This window comes from Acyrthosiphon pisum, chromosome X (genome assembly GCF_005508785.2).
Source record: "Acyrthosiphon pisum isolate AL4f chromosome X, pea_aphid_22Mar2018_4r6ur, whole genome shotgun sequence".
Classification (NCBI taxonomy): domain Eukaryota; kingdom Metazoa; phylum Arthropoda; class Insecta; order Hemiptera; family Aphididae; genus Acyrthosiphon; species Acyrthosiphon pisum.
Genome location: NC_042493.1, coordinates 31,815,678 through 31,832,335, shown reverse-complemented (window position 1 = coordinate 31,832,335; position 16,658 = coordinate 31,815,678). Strand labels below are relative to the sequence as shown.

Sequence of the window (16,658 nt, the reverse complement as noted above, 5' to 3'; positions counted from 1 at the left end):
TATTTTGGTAACTTCAACTATATCATTATTTTGCAACATAAAATATTTATCTCTAACACTTTTTGAACTTATCACAAATTTTTCTAATGTAACTTGCTCATACAAAGTTTCAGTTAATGAATTATTTAAATTATAATTACATTTTAATTCTCGTTTTAATATTGGATATGCAAGAGGTATAGTTTTAATTTGAACGTTCATTTTTTCTATGATGCGATTATATGCATCTTGAAGAGGAAATCTATCATTTTTACAACTTTTTTTTAAAAACTGTAAATAGTTTTCGTACTTAAATGCACTAAATAAATCTAAATGTCCATGTTTTAGAACAAAATCAGCTACATGTATCAAACCATGAACATTATATCCAACATATCCTTCACCATAATAAGATCCATATTCACGTACAAATCTTTTTAACATGTCTTTAGCCAAACTGTTATGAGTATGACAATTTTCTGAAGAAATAAGAAGTCTAATAGCATAGTTTAAAAGCATGAAATGTTTAAATAGAGGTTTTTTCAATCTCCCTTTTAACACAATAGGACCCGTATAAAGAAGGAAAGTGCGAAATTCCGTTGCCTTCCAATGTTCACATTCTTCAAGTGATCTGGGCAAGCGATTAAATTCTGATGGTAAATGACATATGGTAAGATGGTAAGATTAATCAATTCTTCTGAAACAGTATTTGGATCTACTAAACGAACAGATTTGTTACCTTTCACCCAAAATACAATTAGCTTCTTCATTACCCCTAAACAAATATTATGCATATATTCAAGTACCTACAACTGTAGATGTTATATCAATTGGAAATTCTTCTAAGGGGCTTGAGTCTTTGTGATAAAATGAATCCTGTTTATCTCGAAAAGATTGATTTGATCTTAAAGGGGCATTTAAATCTAGGTAGGCCATCCTTTTATTATCAATATATGTTCCTTCAACAATACAGGAGTTACACCCATGATAGGCGTTATGACCTTTTACGTTTAAAATAAATGATTTTGCCGGTGCATCGCACACAACTTGACTAATTTCAAATTTTATTAATTTATTTTTTATACATATTCCATTTGTTAAAATCATTTTCATTTCAGAAGTAAAATATTGTAAAAATTCATGACTAGATGACGGTTTTTTATACTTGCCATGATAAATACCCACCGGTATTACAATACTAAATAATTGAGGAATATTTACAAAGCTTAAAAGAATTGGCCAAAAACTTGATTTTGAACTTGATGTTAGAGGAAATCCATCAATATTAAACCCAAGTTGTATTAATGTATTTTGTTCAATAAAACCAAGATTCGCAGTTAAGATTTTAGTTAACATAAATTCTACCCCAAGGTGTATATATGATCCAGGGTGAATACTTATTATGCTATGTTCATGAGCTTTAGGTGTTTTCAATAATGTCCTGGCATCTTTAGGCAATTTTAATCCTTCTGATCTCAAAATTGACAAAAGTGAATTAACACAGTTATGAGAAACATGATAATCACTTATCCACTGTTGTAATTTTTGTTTTAATGGATTTTCATCAACAGAGTAATTATCATTTAAGTTATTACAAATAATATTATTAGAATCACTAACTTTAGAACTATCTACATTAGAGAAGTTATCAAATGAAACTAGTGATGATGAATTACATGCAATTGGTATTTGTAAGCCCATGTTTGAAAAATCATTTAAATTGTCTGTTGTTGAGTTCATTTCAGGTTCTTGTAACCTGATATAAGTGTTTGTAATTTGATTATCGCATGATAGTTGATTTGATATAATATCACTTTGAATGTAGCGTGAAAAATGCCTTTTTGTAGTAGAATGTATAGCTTTCCTTTTTCGGAACTAAAATTCAAAGATTAATTATAATATAAATAGAGAATACATCTATTAGAATAAAAACAAATAAATACCTAATTAACAGCTATAAATTGTAATAATTCTTTTTATCATTATACCTATTTGGTTAATATTGTAACAAGCCTTGAGGACCTTTGATTCTAAAAATATTTTTACCATTCTTGTCCTATGTATAGGTCATGTCCAATTTCCCTTTTTAATCTAGTTTTAACACCATCATATGTTTTTTTAAACTGATTATAGCCATCTCTGCTTTGGTCAATGATCTTATTCTACCTATTCAATTCTTGTGTCTTGTTTAGTACTTATTTGTATACATGATTAAAGATAGATCTATCTTTAATCGTGTTTTTATATAATATACCTATTTAACTAGATTTGAAGCATATTTTGTTTAGGCAACGAATGGGTTAAAACTTTAAAATAGGTTAAATTCAAATATTTTAACAAACACACTATTAGTATAATATTATTTTAAGTAATTGCAAATCATGTTATATCTAACAAAAATATAATTTATAATATAATCACTTCTTCTTTATTATAAACAAACATGTACAAATTGTAACAAAGTAAATTATTGTACAGTCCTTAAAAAAAAATAAAAAATAATTAACATCTCTGTTAAAGTATAAAATAAAATAATGTCTTCTTTATAATAATAATTATATATATAAAAAAAAAAATGCAAATTAACTATTTCAAATTTTAGTTTTCCTTTTTTAAAAAAATAAATAAAATAAAATTAATACCTTTTAATGTAATAAATACTTAAAAATGTAATGCTTATGAAGATTATTTTTGTTGTTCTCTGGTATATCTTTGAGAGCCATGACGGAACCAATCTTTAGTATGTGCTTCAAAATTAGCTTCAGTCTCAGAAAAAGTACTAATGGCAACATCTAATAATGATACAACATAGTGAGTTTCGTAAACAATAACATTGACAAAAATAAATATTTGTATATAAATAACCTTTCATGATTTTCATAATTTTCAAATTTTTTAGCGCGTTGTTATCTTTAAAACCTGTCCATGAATATTTTGTGGATAGTTGATTAGTAAATAATCTTTCCAACACCCTTTTAATAAAATTTTTAAGACCTGTGCCCCCGATTTGTAGCAGGAAATTTTTCTATAAAAATAACATAATAAATAAATAATTATTTAATTTACTTAAATATTATTATAATATATAAATACCAATTGAACAGCAGTGTTTTCATCCAGATTTAATTTATTTTCCATGTCCTCCACAGCTTCTACGTTTTTAAATGGAAATATTTTTTCAAAGACATTATTTGCAGTTAGATTTGTTTTTATATTTGGATTAGTTTGAATAAATGAATCTATTTTGCTGTCCAACCGTTTTACATATGCAAGTATAGAAATTACATTTTTAAACACATTTTGCATCATATTGTCATCATACTTATTAATTGACTCTTCTTGATTTTCTGTTTGTATGTCTAAATTATAAATTATTTTACTAATAATTGTAAAGCCTATATTTTGGAAAAATAAAACAACTGTATGTTTTAAATAACAAATATAACACATACTTGACATGGAATGATCCACACTTGGAATGTTAAATTCATTCAAAGTCACAGGCAATTCTTTTTCGACGGTATAACATTCAGTATCATACTGAAAAGTGTCCATAGATGCTAAACATATTTAATACTGATTGTTATCATCAGTAAATTATAAGTAAATTTAATACATACAAGAAATAAAGTTGATGGGCAATAACTGATTGGAAAATTGGTTGTTTTGCAGTTCAATATAGTTTGAAGATCCACTTTGTTGTAAGTCCACTGTGTGGTTTGATTTTAACACTTTTATTGGAGTTGTATGTGTACTACTACAAGCTGTAATGCAAAAATTAGTATATTTAAAAAATAAGTACTAAGTAGATAATATGTAAAATGTACCTATGCATAATTTAACAATTTTGGAAAATTAAAATAATATAACTTACCACTGTCACTATCTTCTACGGTTTGTGCAGGATAAGCCTTTTTCTTCTTCTTTTTTTTTCCTGGGCTTTCAGATTCTGACGCAGACAAGAATAATTCTTTTTCTTTTAATTTAGCATCTTCAAATTTGTCTATAGTTTACAAAATAAAAAATTGTTAAAGAAAGGAGTACCTATATTAAATATAATTTAACTAATAAATAGAAATAGCACATAGCACATAATAATATTATCTATATGTTATGTTTCTCACTAACTTAATTATATTTTAAAAAGAAATTTGACATGAATTAATAAACATTTAAAAGTTAGAACCTTTTTAGCCAATAAGACACTCATAACATAAATATTAAATTATGACATATGTAAAGACTGGTAGGAAAGTATTAGTTGAAAATATAACAATTTATTTTTGCTTGGTAAGCAAATTACTACTGCTTTGAACATAAAATTGTATAATAAGCATTTCTTCTTCTTATCGTGTCCGAGCTATGATATAGATGCTTTGTTAATTGTTTATCATACTCCTAAAGAATAATCATTTAATGGTTAGCATGCTAACAGCATGTAATAGGTACTTACTGAAAATTTGTGAAACTATTTTCACTGGGAATGTTGGCCAATCTAGCTCTGGATCACTTGCTTCGGTAATCATTGTGTTTACTATGCCAGATATTGGCCACTTAGATAAGTTAACATTACCGCAGTTTAAAATCCAAGTGAATGGAATCACCGAATATTTATTTTCTTTTGTAAAATATCCTACGACCCACTGCGAAATTACAAAACATGCATTCAACTTATAAATACAAAATTATAAGGGTTAGGTGATCTAATTGGTAGGTACCTACTTAAGTAATTCAATTTGAAAATTATCAATAATCAATTGGTTATTCATATTTCCTGTTAACTTAATACCCAATCTAACTTGAATTTAGTAAAACATTAAAACATAAGGTATATTTCTGATATTTAAGCAATTGTAAGCTTTTAAGTCCAAGAGAAAAAAAAGAAAATGTACAATCATTTCAACCATTCAATTTTGTGTAAGATATATACTAGCTATATGAATACATAAATTATACATCCGTCATCCATAAGTAGGTAATGGCTAATTAGGTACCTACAATTTACTAGTAAATTACTATGCTATCTGTATCTGCAAGTAATAACTTAGTTAGGTATAGGTTGCAAGAGTCAAAAAATAAATATGAATAAAACAATGAATGATGATATTATATATACATATAAATAGTTAGATTTACAAATACTACTATAAATAGGTAGGTGTATGATACAATTATTACAATTTAGCTGTTTTTCTAATTTATTGGTAATTTAATATGACGTAAGAAATAATTTAAAATTAGTAGGTATTTTTTCAAATACCTATGTTGAAATTGAAATTAGTAAGTTTTATTTTAGTAAGTAGGTAGTTTACTTATTTTAAAAATAAAATAAATGATCTGGTTATAATTTATATCACCTACCTGTTTAGGCGACATTGTAGGTTCAACACAACAACACTGAACACAATATGGAACAGTAGAACAATTAAAAAAACGCAGCTTTCTATAAACAATTTTATAAGTTATAGTATAATAATTAATAAGTATGAGGATGGCGTTGTCACGTGGTTGCGTTAGCAAAAACAAAGTTGTAGTGGACAATGGACACTGGACAGAAAACTTATAAGTTATAACCGATGCCGAACTGCGATAATAAAAATGATAACTGATGATAAGTGTCTTTGAACTAGCTGGATATCCCGACGATGACTATTTCGTTATGTTTTTATAATTTCTATTTATAGATAACATTTTCATACATATCTTCGATATCTCAGAGACCTCGCATTGTAACAATTTAAAATCATAATGTTGTTACATCTATAAGTAATCGCATTAGTACACCTATCCCAGTAATTAGCATGGGTTACAATTTCTATGTAATATAACAAATGACAGTCGCATAGAACTCTATTTGTGACATCGCTAAGTTAAAACTATACAACTGTTATTTTAATATAGTCTCTTAAACATATCGTAGAAGTATTTTTGTGATATCACATTTGAGACTACTAAAATACAATCGCATAGAAGTCAAAATCACATTATTGCACACAGGGTAATGCTGTAATGACATAAAAACTAGGTAATAAAAATGACCCAATATTTTTTAAAAATATTATTATAAATATATTTAATATATTTTTTAAAAATGACAGGAATCAAATTTGTACCTACGATACAATATATAAATATAATATTAAAATGTAATACAATTTATATAATATATCAGAATATTATTCCGAATCAATGAAACATGAAACACATTTTTAACTTGGTTAGAGTTGTATATAGGATTAAAAGAACAAAAATGCAAAAATCATCAACAGGACAGGATGTCTTTGATTATAATATAATTATTATAATTATTCATTTTTAAGTTAAATTATTAAGATCGTACATATTTTTTTGATGATATCCACGGTAAGTTTGTAATTCGTAACTATTATATCATTATATATTATATCGTATATAATTATGAAAATTATTGCACGATTTGTTTTATTTAAAGAAATATAATATTCCTTAACTATGCCTACTATTAGGTCATTGGTGTCAATATTGTTTACATATTTTATGTTTTTGTATTATTTACTGTATCAGTTTGATGTTAGAATTTACGTTATAATTTGTATTGCCGTTAAATATCTATAATTTTTTTTTCTATAAGATTTTTTTGGCCTTGACGCCTTGTACATTATTTGTAAATTAAGAAATTAAGAAACTGACATTTATTAGTGTTATTAATAGTGCGTTTATTTAAATATGTACCAACCTATTTTTAATTTTTAACCACTCTAAATCTTTATTATGAAATGTAAGTATATTTTTTACAACCACAAAATATAATGAGTTATGGCCTAACTACGTAAGTATAATATGAAATTAAGGAAGTACTCAGATGATTTCGCTTGAATAATTTATTCATGTGTGAGGTTATATCGGAATTTTCTAGCGATATCCGCAGTGTTCTTAAATGTATATTCGCGTAGACAATAAATTGTGGAAAATGAGATAAAATAGCAAAAAAAAACATTTATAGATTGACACGACATAGACTAACTACAATCAGGTTTAGTCACAAGTTACCTACTTTTACTCAATAAATTGTAACCAGATACAAATTACTCTAAAATAATGTATCTATAATCTAAATATAAGTCACAAGTTCCAAGTTTCTAAGTTACCTACGTAATAAATACAAGTTACTTACCTAAATAAAAAAATTCTAAAACCAAAAAAATTTAATTATTATTTATATTATTTAAAACACGATATTATACTATAAATCATATGTTAAAAATAAGATAAGTTTTTCTTAATAAATTATGAAATATTAATATACAATACATTATTATAATCTGATTAGCTATATTATAACATTAGAATTTTATTTTAAGAAGATATTTTTTTAAAATTATTATATTTTGATAAACATGACATTGTCTAAACGATATCCATTGCTAATTGGCTGGTGCAGAAGAATCTATTGTAGTTACTTTACAAACAATGTTTTGATTACTGCACAATAAATATTTATTTAAACAAGCCATAGATTTATTTTTATTATTTAATTGTATTCATTCTAAGCCAACACTATTTTAAAATTTACTTAAAGTTGATGTTTATTCTGAAGACGAGAATAAAAAAAAGTTTTCTTTTACTTTTGATAGTGTTATATAATTATTGAAACAAGCTGATAATTAGAATATCTAACAATATCCATCTTAATGTGGACCTGTTGATTGTTTATCTTAAGTATTATTGTTGTGTCAATATATCCCAGTTATTGTATATTAAGTATTTAAATGGGATAAATACGATTTAATACAACGTGCACTTCAATATTGGATAGTTCATTTCTAAAAAAATTAAATTGTATTAATAATATGTATCTATTTATTACTAATTACTAGGTACCAGAAAAGTATCCAAATACGTCATATATAGGTACCAGTTACTTTGAAAAAATATAACTAAATACAAGATATAAATATACAATATAGATAAGTTACGTATCTCGGAGATGTAACAATATTATTCAACTAATGAAAACATTTTATCATTGAAACACTGATAGAATGTCTTACACAAGTCACCGTGTTCGTTATAATATAATCCACATTCTGCCGAAAGTTTCAAACTTATACATAACTATTTAATTACCTACACGATGGAAATTAGTAATATCGCTAAGCTTTTAAAACATTTGCATAAATTATTTCTATATAAATTGGCAATTTGGATTTTTAGATATACGAAAACGACAATTTGATCATCATGTGCTCTGATGAATAAAATCATTTACATTATACTGTGGTGAGTAGTACTGTAATAATTAACTGTTATAATTTTCTAAGATCGTATAGGTACTTCGATAAAATTAATTATAAAAAAATGACAATTACAATAACAATAACACCGTACTCGGAAAAATCTATCATGAGACACTTATAGAAGCCAGACAGACGGATAGCCAGAGACCCGCTATTTAGAGAGAGGCAAATAATATATGAGGTCAATAGCGGTCAGTAAATTTCTAAGGAAATTGAAATGTAGAAGTCACTGCTAAGAAATAATTCCATGATATTATAATTTAATACAATTTCGTTCAAATTAAATTATTTCATATATTATAATTAATTAATTCATAATTTATTATTTCATCTCATTATTATTATTAGTACGACAATACTCTTTATTTTACAAAAATGTAAAATATATGGTTTTATAAAAGCATATAATGCTGTATAATAATTAATGCAATTTAAACAAAATATAATAAAATTAATGATTTCTAGGACTCTGGGTTTTTAATTATAATTTAGTAGGTAATGAAAATGAAATCATGCAAGAGATTTTGCAAATTAAGTTTAATGAATAATTCTATATCACTTGCAGCCTACAACCTAAACATACCTTTATTTAAATTCCTATATAAAAGTAATACTTCCTAAATCCTAATCGTCTTACTTGATACAATTACTATGTAAATATTAAACGGTTACTGTTTGTTTAAATCTTTACAAACTTGTATGCTATTATAATTGAATGGGATTTTGTTGAAAGGGACGAATTTAAATTCTTTACAACTTTTTAGTAGACACGAAAAAACATTTTACTATCAACATTTTAGATTCAGATGAACGTATTGATTTTACAATGATGTGTGTTTTTTATTTTATCTGTGTACATGATAAGTAGTCAAAATAATACTTAGATTTTCAACTTAAGTATCTTTTTCGATGTGAAAGTGAATCTAGTTGATGCATTGAAGGCAATTCCTAGTAGTTTTCAAAAGCATCGGGGAAAATAAAACGGGAGTTTTTACGCGAAATCAGTTTTCGAACGATTCGATTTTGGTTTTAGGTGTAACTCTAAAACAAATTACTGTATAAATACATGAAATCTTCACTGAATGTTTGTATTAGAATTTTCTATACTTACACCATAAAACTTTCAAAATAATTTGAGCTGTTTACTGACATTTTCAGTTTTAAATTTTTTTGATTTTTTTTTCTATAAATGTCAATATAATTTCATTCGTTGGGTAAAAAAGTTTGAATATTTATTATAAGGCTCCTAGTATATTTTTAAAATAGTAGATGAAAATTATTTAAAAATATACTGTCTCAAGTTTTTTTATAAGCATAAAGTTTGAATTTTTACAAAATACCCAAGAATCACGAAAATGTGCAAATTATTTTGAGTTAGAAATTCTTTAAAAAGTTTGTTTTTAAATCTAAAATTTTAAAATTTAATACAAGATTCCTTATATGTTTTTCTACCTTTATCAAAAAAAAAATGTCTATAAGGAAGTCAAATTAAATTTTTATGAGCGTTTGAAGTACACATTTTTACAATATTGTGTTTCTAATGTACCGATTTTTTTTATTTTGCTGTAATTCAAAAACGAATAATTGTCGATACTTCAAATTTACACCATACGTTTAATATTTATTTTATCAATTCCCATATTTGATAACATTTTTTTAATATTTTGACTTGTTTTGAGCTGTTAACAAACATTTTAAATTTTTATTAGTTGTTTTTCTATAAGTGTCAATACATTTTTATTTATTGGGTCAAAACGCGTGAAAATGTAATGCAAGGCTCCTGATAATTTATTACAATATCAGTTGATAAATATTATGTATACGTTGTATAAAAGATAATCCTAGGGTAGCCGACCCTGTGAGGCTTTTTCTGTATTGTTGAGGTGATTTTTTTTAATTTAGGATTACTACTAAGGGTTTTGCAGCTTTTCGGGGTTACGTTTGATTTGGTCGGAAATCCTTGGAATACACACTATAGTTTGGGTACCTACTTATAATATTATGAAAATCGTATGTCTTATGTTTTGTATAAATTCTATAAATTCAATCGGATTTATAAAATCAAATCCTTTTTTACATACTTGGAATTCGTACGTTATTCTATATACCTATTAGTTCACAGTTACCACCATACTAATATTTCAGATCTTTGATTAATTAATTTTTATATGTTGAATACTTCAGTTGCGTTCATTACAAAATATATTAAAGTGCCAAGTCCATAGAATAAAAGTTCAATTCATTATTTCTCAATTTTTTAACACAGGCAGGTAGGTACTATTCAAAAAATTAATATCGGATAACAACATTTTAATGAACGTAATACCATTATTGTACTATTATATTATTGTTACAACTGCTGAGGCCTAACAGTTTGGAAACTAACTTGTTAATTACTAAATAAGTAGGCAAAATTTAATATGGTTTAAGATGATACATTTAAAACACAATAATTTATTATTAAGTACTTATTCATTGTATAATCATATTTTTTTAAATATTATAAAAATAATGTAATTTTATTTCGTACTGATAACCATAAATATGATAATATCCTTATTTTTCTTATTAACACGAACCCGATTTTTAAAAAATATTTAAAAATCGTTCAATTATTCAATTTTTAGATACTTATATAAAAATGATACATCTATATAATTTAAATTTTCAAATAAAATATGGTATTTTATTTATAATTAGGTAACGAATGTATATTATGTAATTGCATAATATTTTGATTAAGATATTATTTAAGATACCAATGATAAGTAACGTTCACGATTATATTTTGCATTCTTACAAAAATGATGATGGCCTTATATTTCACAAATTTTTCCATATTTCACTTATTTGCAAATATTTTTGCATTTCATTGTTTATACCTATTATTAAAATTATAATTTGAGCCTTATGTGTTATAAATAAACATTATATTATACTAATAGACTAATCGATTCAGTTAATGTAGAACATTTGTTTAGTTGTTTCAAAAATATTTTGAGGCTAATAACGGGTTACATTTAAACAGACCATAGGTATTATGATATTATATTGGTATTAACGCATAGAGGGAGAAATCCTACGTGGAAATCAAGCAAAATAGACAGAGCTAGCCGTTGGAATTCATAGACAAAACAACATTTTATTCCATGATAAATTAATGTTTTATCAATGTTATCATATTAAGATAGCCGGCATTTAAAAAAAAATGTGGAGTAAATGGAATAAATAGACTACAATGTATTCTCTACCATGATATTATTACCAACAGATATTTTTGTCCCTCTCGGTTAATATCCAGTTGCCATGCAATAGACGAGGGGGTGGAATGAGTGGTTCATAGTTAATAGGTTATAATTTAGAAGAGCTTAGAGATTAATTATACACAAGATTCGAATAATAAATTACTCAAAAGTCATAATTAATAATACTATTTTGTACTTTAAATACTTATTTTATATAACAAAAAAAATTCAACATGTTTCAATGTTGCATTATTGTTGTAAAAAAATTTAATAAAAAAAATAACCATTTACGAAATTCGATGCTAGATAATATTGTGAATATATAAGCAAATGTATTATTTTATATTTTCTTTAATACAAGTATTAAACTTGCGAAGTACCTACCCAATCTTGTCAAGTGAGGTATCGAGTATACCTTTTAATTTTTAGTTTGATCTTTGTACAAATCGTATAATGTCTGCCAATGGCCAATGTCATACACCATTTAAAAATAAGAAGAGTAAAAGTTATATTTTCGAAATTAATATAACACGTTACACAATTCCTAAGTGCCTATCGTAGGTACCTATAATAGTATTATTATACAGGATGATTCACCAAACTGGTTCAACTTCAGTTTTTCATTTAAAAATGTATTTATTCAAATCCTAATTTTTTTTAAAATTAATTTTAAAAAGGTTGGATCTAATTTCAAAATTAAGTTAAATTAGTATAACCACAGGAAAAAGAATACAGCATTCATTTTACAGGCGTAGGACGTTTACGGCTTTACGCATCGCTTTTGTTACAATAATGATCTCTTTTTATATGCTGTTTGGGCATAACTAAGGTTATACAATTATAAAATACATAGTATGTAATTATCTTAATACTAATAAGTTCGTTAGAATTCGTAAAAAAAAAAAAAATTTTATATAAAAATCTTTTAAACCTGATACATAGGTACAAGGTACTTGTATTATGTTTTTGGTGTATTATACGTGTTCATTTTACCTTACTAAAACTAACACTCACCATTAAACTATACCATAGTATATACTGCATTAAATTGTTAAAACGCGCAACGCGCAATCGACCGACCAAATTTTTTACCTATAGGATTAATGATGGGCAAACAACGAATGTCGATATTTATTATACCCAAATTGAATGTCTAAGACACCACTAGACATGGCGCTTATTTTTTATCTTGTCCTTCAGTTTCCATATAAGCAATTTTGTTACATTTTTTCAGCGTTATTTAAAGAATATCAATGAGAAGCTAAGCCACTAAGCCGCTAAGGTATTGACTATAACAGGATAGCCTATATAGGCTGTCTTGTAAAGTGTTTGAGTAAATGTATTTGTATTTGAAATTCAAATACTTTTAAGAGAATACTTTAAAAATTCAAAACAATTATTCGTCAGTCGTCATGTATCAGATTTTTGTTTGATAGTAATTAATAACTATATTATTTTATTTATAATATGTGTTCACTCATAAAAGTTGACAACCTCTATATTGGCGATGTCTCGTTTATGATTATTACAAATAATATAACGACTTCTGAGACCTCTATAGGAACCCAGTATACTTGTTAATCAATTAAAATCAGTTTTGAAAATTGAATGTACCTCTTAAATTAAAAATTTCTCACCTAGTAAAATAATTAAATTAATTTCTGATTTTATTAACAACTGTTTAATTTCTAAATAATGAAGTATTTCAAAATTATTATAAACATGTTTTATCTATTTTAATTTTTCAGTATAAATTTAAGAAGGAGGTACACAAAGTTCTAATAATACCTAGATCAATGTAACATTACACTATTTAAAATTTGTAATTACAAAATTAATATTGCAAACCGACTCTTATTAAGTAAAATGAAAAAAAGTATTTTAAACTTACATAAATACATATCAAGTATTTCTATTTATAATTAAATAATTTTTCTTAAAAGTATTTTAAATGTATTTAAATACAATTTAAAAGTATCTTTTACAAGACTGCCTATAATACGCCATGTTATACGACCGACCCAACTGGTGTCCCTGGAAAACTGATCTGTAAAACAAGAATATATCCGTGGCGCTATCTGTTTGGTTTTCCCTGCGTTACAATTTTGTATAAGTACCAGTTGACCACCTGAACAGTGACATGGACAACATTACACGTACTTACTGTACGTCTGTACGTCACCTCTTTTAATCACACAGGTATCGGCTCAAAATGCCTATAAATTAGTGTTACTGCGATGTACCGCATTAGGTAGGTACCTAATTAGTAATTACTAAGTGACAGGCACGACATATATAAAGTGGTAATTTTATATAATTTATTAAGACCAATTAAATTGATTATAATACTATCATAAAGTATAAACTGAATAAAAACATTTATTTATGACTTTTTTTGTCATCTAACACGAATACGAGCAATGGTTATATTTTAATAGTGCCTAGCCAAATCCAGCACGGGACATTTTTAAAATAGGCTGATGAAAAGTGGTATAATGCATAGCGATGAAATACACATTTTTTTATCTATAGATGAATACGATAACCGGCATATATTTGCTGGGTATACTCACCAAATAGGGTATGTAACATAAAAAAAATTCCTTTTTATATGAGACGAAGTGCACGGGGGTTAGTTATGATCTAAGATCATGTACATGATCTAACTGATTCGTTATTAAATTAGTAATGTGGTGGGTTGAATTATTTTGGACGAAAACAATATTTAATTTTTGCATTTATTATAGATATTATTATACCTAATAGTAAATTCGTGTAGCATAATATACACTGTTGTTAGTTGTTATTAACTTTTGATTCAATACCGACTGGTATGAACGGTGTGAAAAATAGTCCGTGACCCGTGTTATAAATAAGCAATATCTTAAAATGAATTTAAATATTTTTAAAATAAATTGTGATATGTATAGCAAAATAAAATATACACTTGAAAATTTCAAGTCTCCCAAATAATATGGTTGAAAAACAACAAAATACCATTTAAAATTGTTATTCTTCGTTAAAATAACTATTTCATAAAAATCTGAAATTACTTAAAATCTGGTGTTTTTTTTTTTAGATTTGAAACCAAGCTGAAATCTTTTTTTTTAAAATTATATCATATAGAAAATGTAGAGATGTTTTCTACCGTTAAAAAATAAACAACACACATCAAAGTTACATTAGTCATTCATCGGTCCACTTAAAAACTAAAAACTATAAAATGCAAACGATGTGATTCATCTGCAGAATAATGACCCCAACCCCTTACAGAATAAATTTGAATGTATACCATTGATAACATGTTATAAGTATTAATCAACTTTAGGTAATTTAAAAAATAAAATATTTCATTGGTAGAATTTGTTTTTTTTTATCAAAATGTGCTTAGTTTGAATAATTAATTATTGTACGTCCTAAAATATGTTATTTAAAATACCAGTCACTCTGCTGTATAGTAGGTTTTTATGCATGTGTACAATTTGAATTCAATGATAAATAATTTCATACCTACGAAAAACTATTTTGAGCGGAGACGATGATGTGCCAGGCTCTATTTCTAAACACATTTTATAATTATTCATATGTTTTTGTAATTTATTTTTCGGTAAGTAGAACTTATTTTGGCCAAGAATATAATAAACATGACGTACAACATAATATTATTTTATAATAATGTAATAACTATTATACCTAATATTATAATTTATAATTTATAACATGATATAAACATTATTGTAATTAACTTAAACGCCAATTCTGATAGTATACATTGCAGCAGAACTGTGTAAATATGGACATTGTACGAATAGCTCAGTATTGACCTAAATATTTTTAAAATGTCATTGTGTTCCTATAGACAATTTTAATATTAGTTTTAGTTCTAAAATAATTAAAGTAATGAAAAGTCATTATTTTTCGTAAAAAAGAATTGTCACCATATGTTTTTGATATTTTTTCATTGCCGTAAGTACATATGTCGGAGAACCTTCTAATAATTTTCAAGCTTTCTTACAAAAAAAAAAAAATTCACTATCATAATTAGAAAAAAAATTTCAAATGTTTATAAATAACTCAGAAAGATGCAAGATATTTTGTTTTGAACAATTAATCATTTTAATGCTCCTGGAGGTGACGTTAGACAAACAAATACACATTATTGTTATAAAACCATTACGCTAATAGCGGAGTACTGAATCTTATAAATAAAATGTAATTAAATTGTACACATATATTATTATGTATGTATAAAATAAACTATTTATAAATACAGTAGTTTTTAATAGTATTATTATATTGATACAAGACGTATAAAAGCATGCATGAATTAATTTTAAAAAGTTTTTTAAAGTGTAGAACTTATCTTTTAAATTAGTAATTTCTCCAATACGCCTATCAAAATCTTAATTAAACAGGTAAAATAGACGTAACAGCCCTCGCTCAACATTAAGCATAAATGCTTGAAAATTAATAAAGAATATCATTACTATGTTTTTGAGAAATGATTAATCGAATTTCTAACAGTTTATTTGACTTATGTATAATAGACGTATAGTATCGTTTATGTCATCATCCTAACTATTTCTTACATTAGAAACACAGATTTAGCAGATCGTGGGTCTAGAATGAAAAGGTTCTAAATCGTTTTTATGAAATTGTTCAGGAGAGCAATTTTAAGGTTCGAGTTCAAATATTTTACTCCTTGAACAACATTTTGTTTAAATTAAAGTTCTGAGGCATGCAGAAGCTTGTATAGCTTAATTCACAACATTATAATAATAATTTGCCGTATTGGTTGGTAATAAAATACAAATAATAAATTGTGTAGTATGAAAAGGTTCTACAATTTAGAACCTTTTCATCCTGAAAAAAAAAAAAAATTAATTAGAACTTTTTCATTCTTATTTATTATTTTTATTATTGTTAGCTGAATCCTTTTCAGAATATTGCTTTCTCATTGCTACCAACCTTCTAACACAAAACAATGTAACTAATAACTATGAAACATCGAAATCTATATCTCAATCGTATACACTGATAAGTGATAACAAATTTATTATATTGCCGCGAACGTACGGTTGTCGGTCGCTCCGTGATACGTCAAGTAAAACAGACTATAATTTTATCATTGTTATTGTGTACCACAATTATTATCGTA

At 25.7% G+C, this 16,658-nt stretch overlaps 1 protein-coding gene across 1 annotated transcript; it reads right to left on the bottom strand.

Annotated features, from left to right (window-relative positions):
- Positions 1-2,585: 2,585 nt before the first annotated feature.
- Positions 2,586-5,134, bottom strand: LOC100574013. Its single transcript, XM_029485688.1, has 7 exons — positions 4,433-5,134; positions 3,854-3,982; positions 3,600-3,743; positions 3,432-3,539; positions 3,073-3,338; positions 2,845-3,004; positions 2,586-2,771 (listed from the first exon to the last, which is right to left on the bottom strand). The coding sequence occupies exons 1-7, from the start codon at positions 4,503-4,505 to the stop codon at positions 2,665-2,667; spliced, it is 987 nt and encodes a 328-aa protein (XP_029341548.1). The 5' UTR covers positions 4,506-5,134; the 3' UTR covers positions 2,586-2,664.
- Positions 5,135-16,658: the final 11,524 nt, after the last annotated feature.

Bases quoted from the DNA above. Each gene is read 5' to 3' on its own strand.
- LOC100574013 (XM_029485688.1), bottom strand. From the start codon at position 4,505: ATGATTACCGAAGCAAGTGATCCAGAGCTAGATTGGCCAACATTCCCA. The intron at 3,983-4,432 runs GTAAGTACCTAT...TGTAAACTATAG, and splicing joins AATAGTTTCACAAATTTTCA to ACAAATTTGAAGATGCTAAA. The intron at 3,339-3,431 runs GTATGTGTTATA...TTTATAATTTAG, and splicing joins TGTGGATCATTCCATGTCAA to ACATACAAACAGAAAATCAA.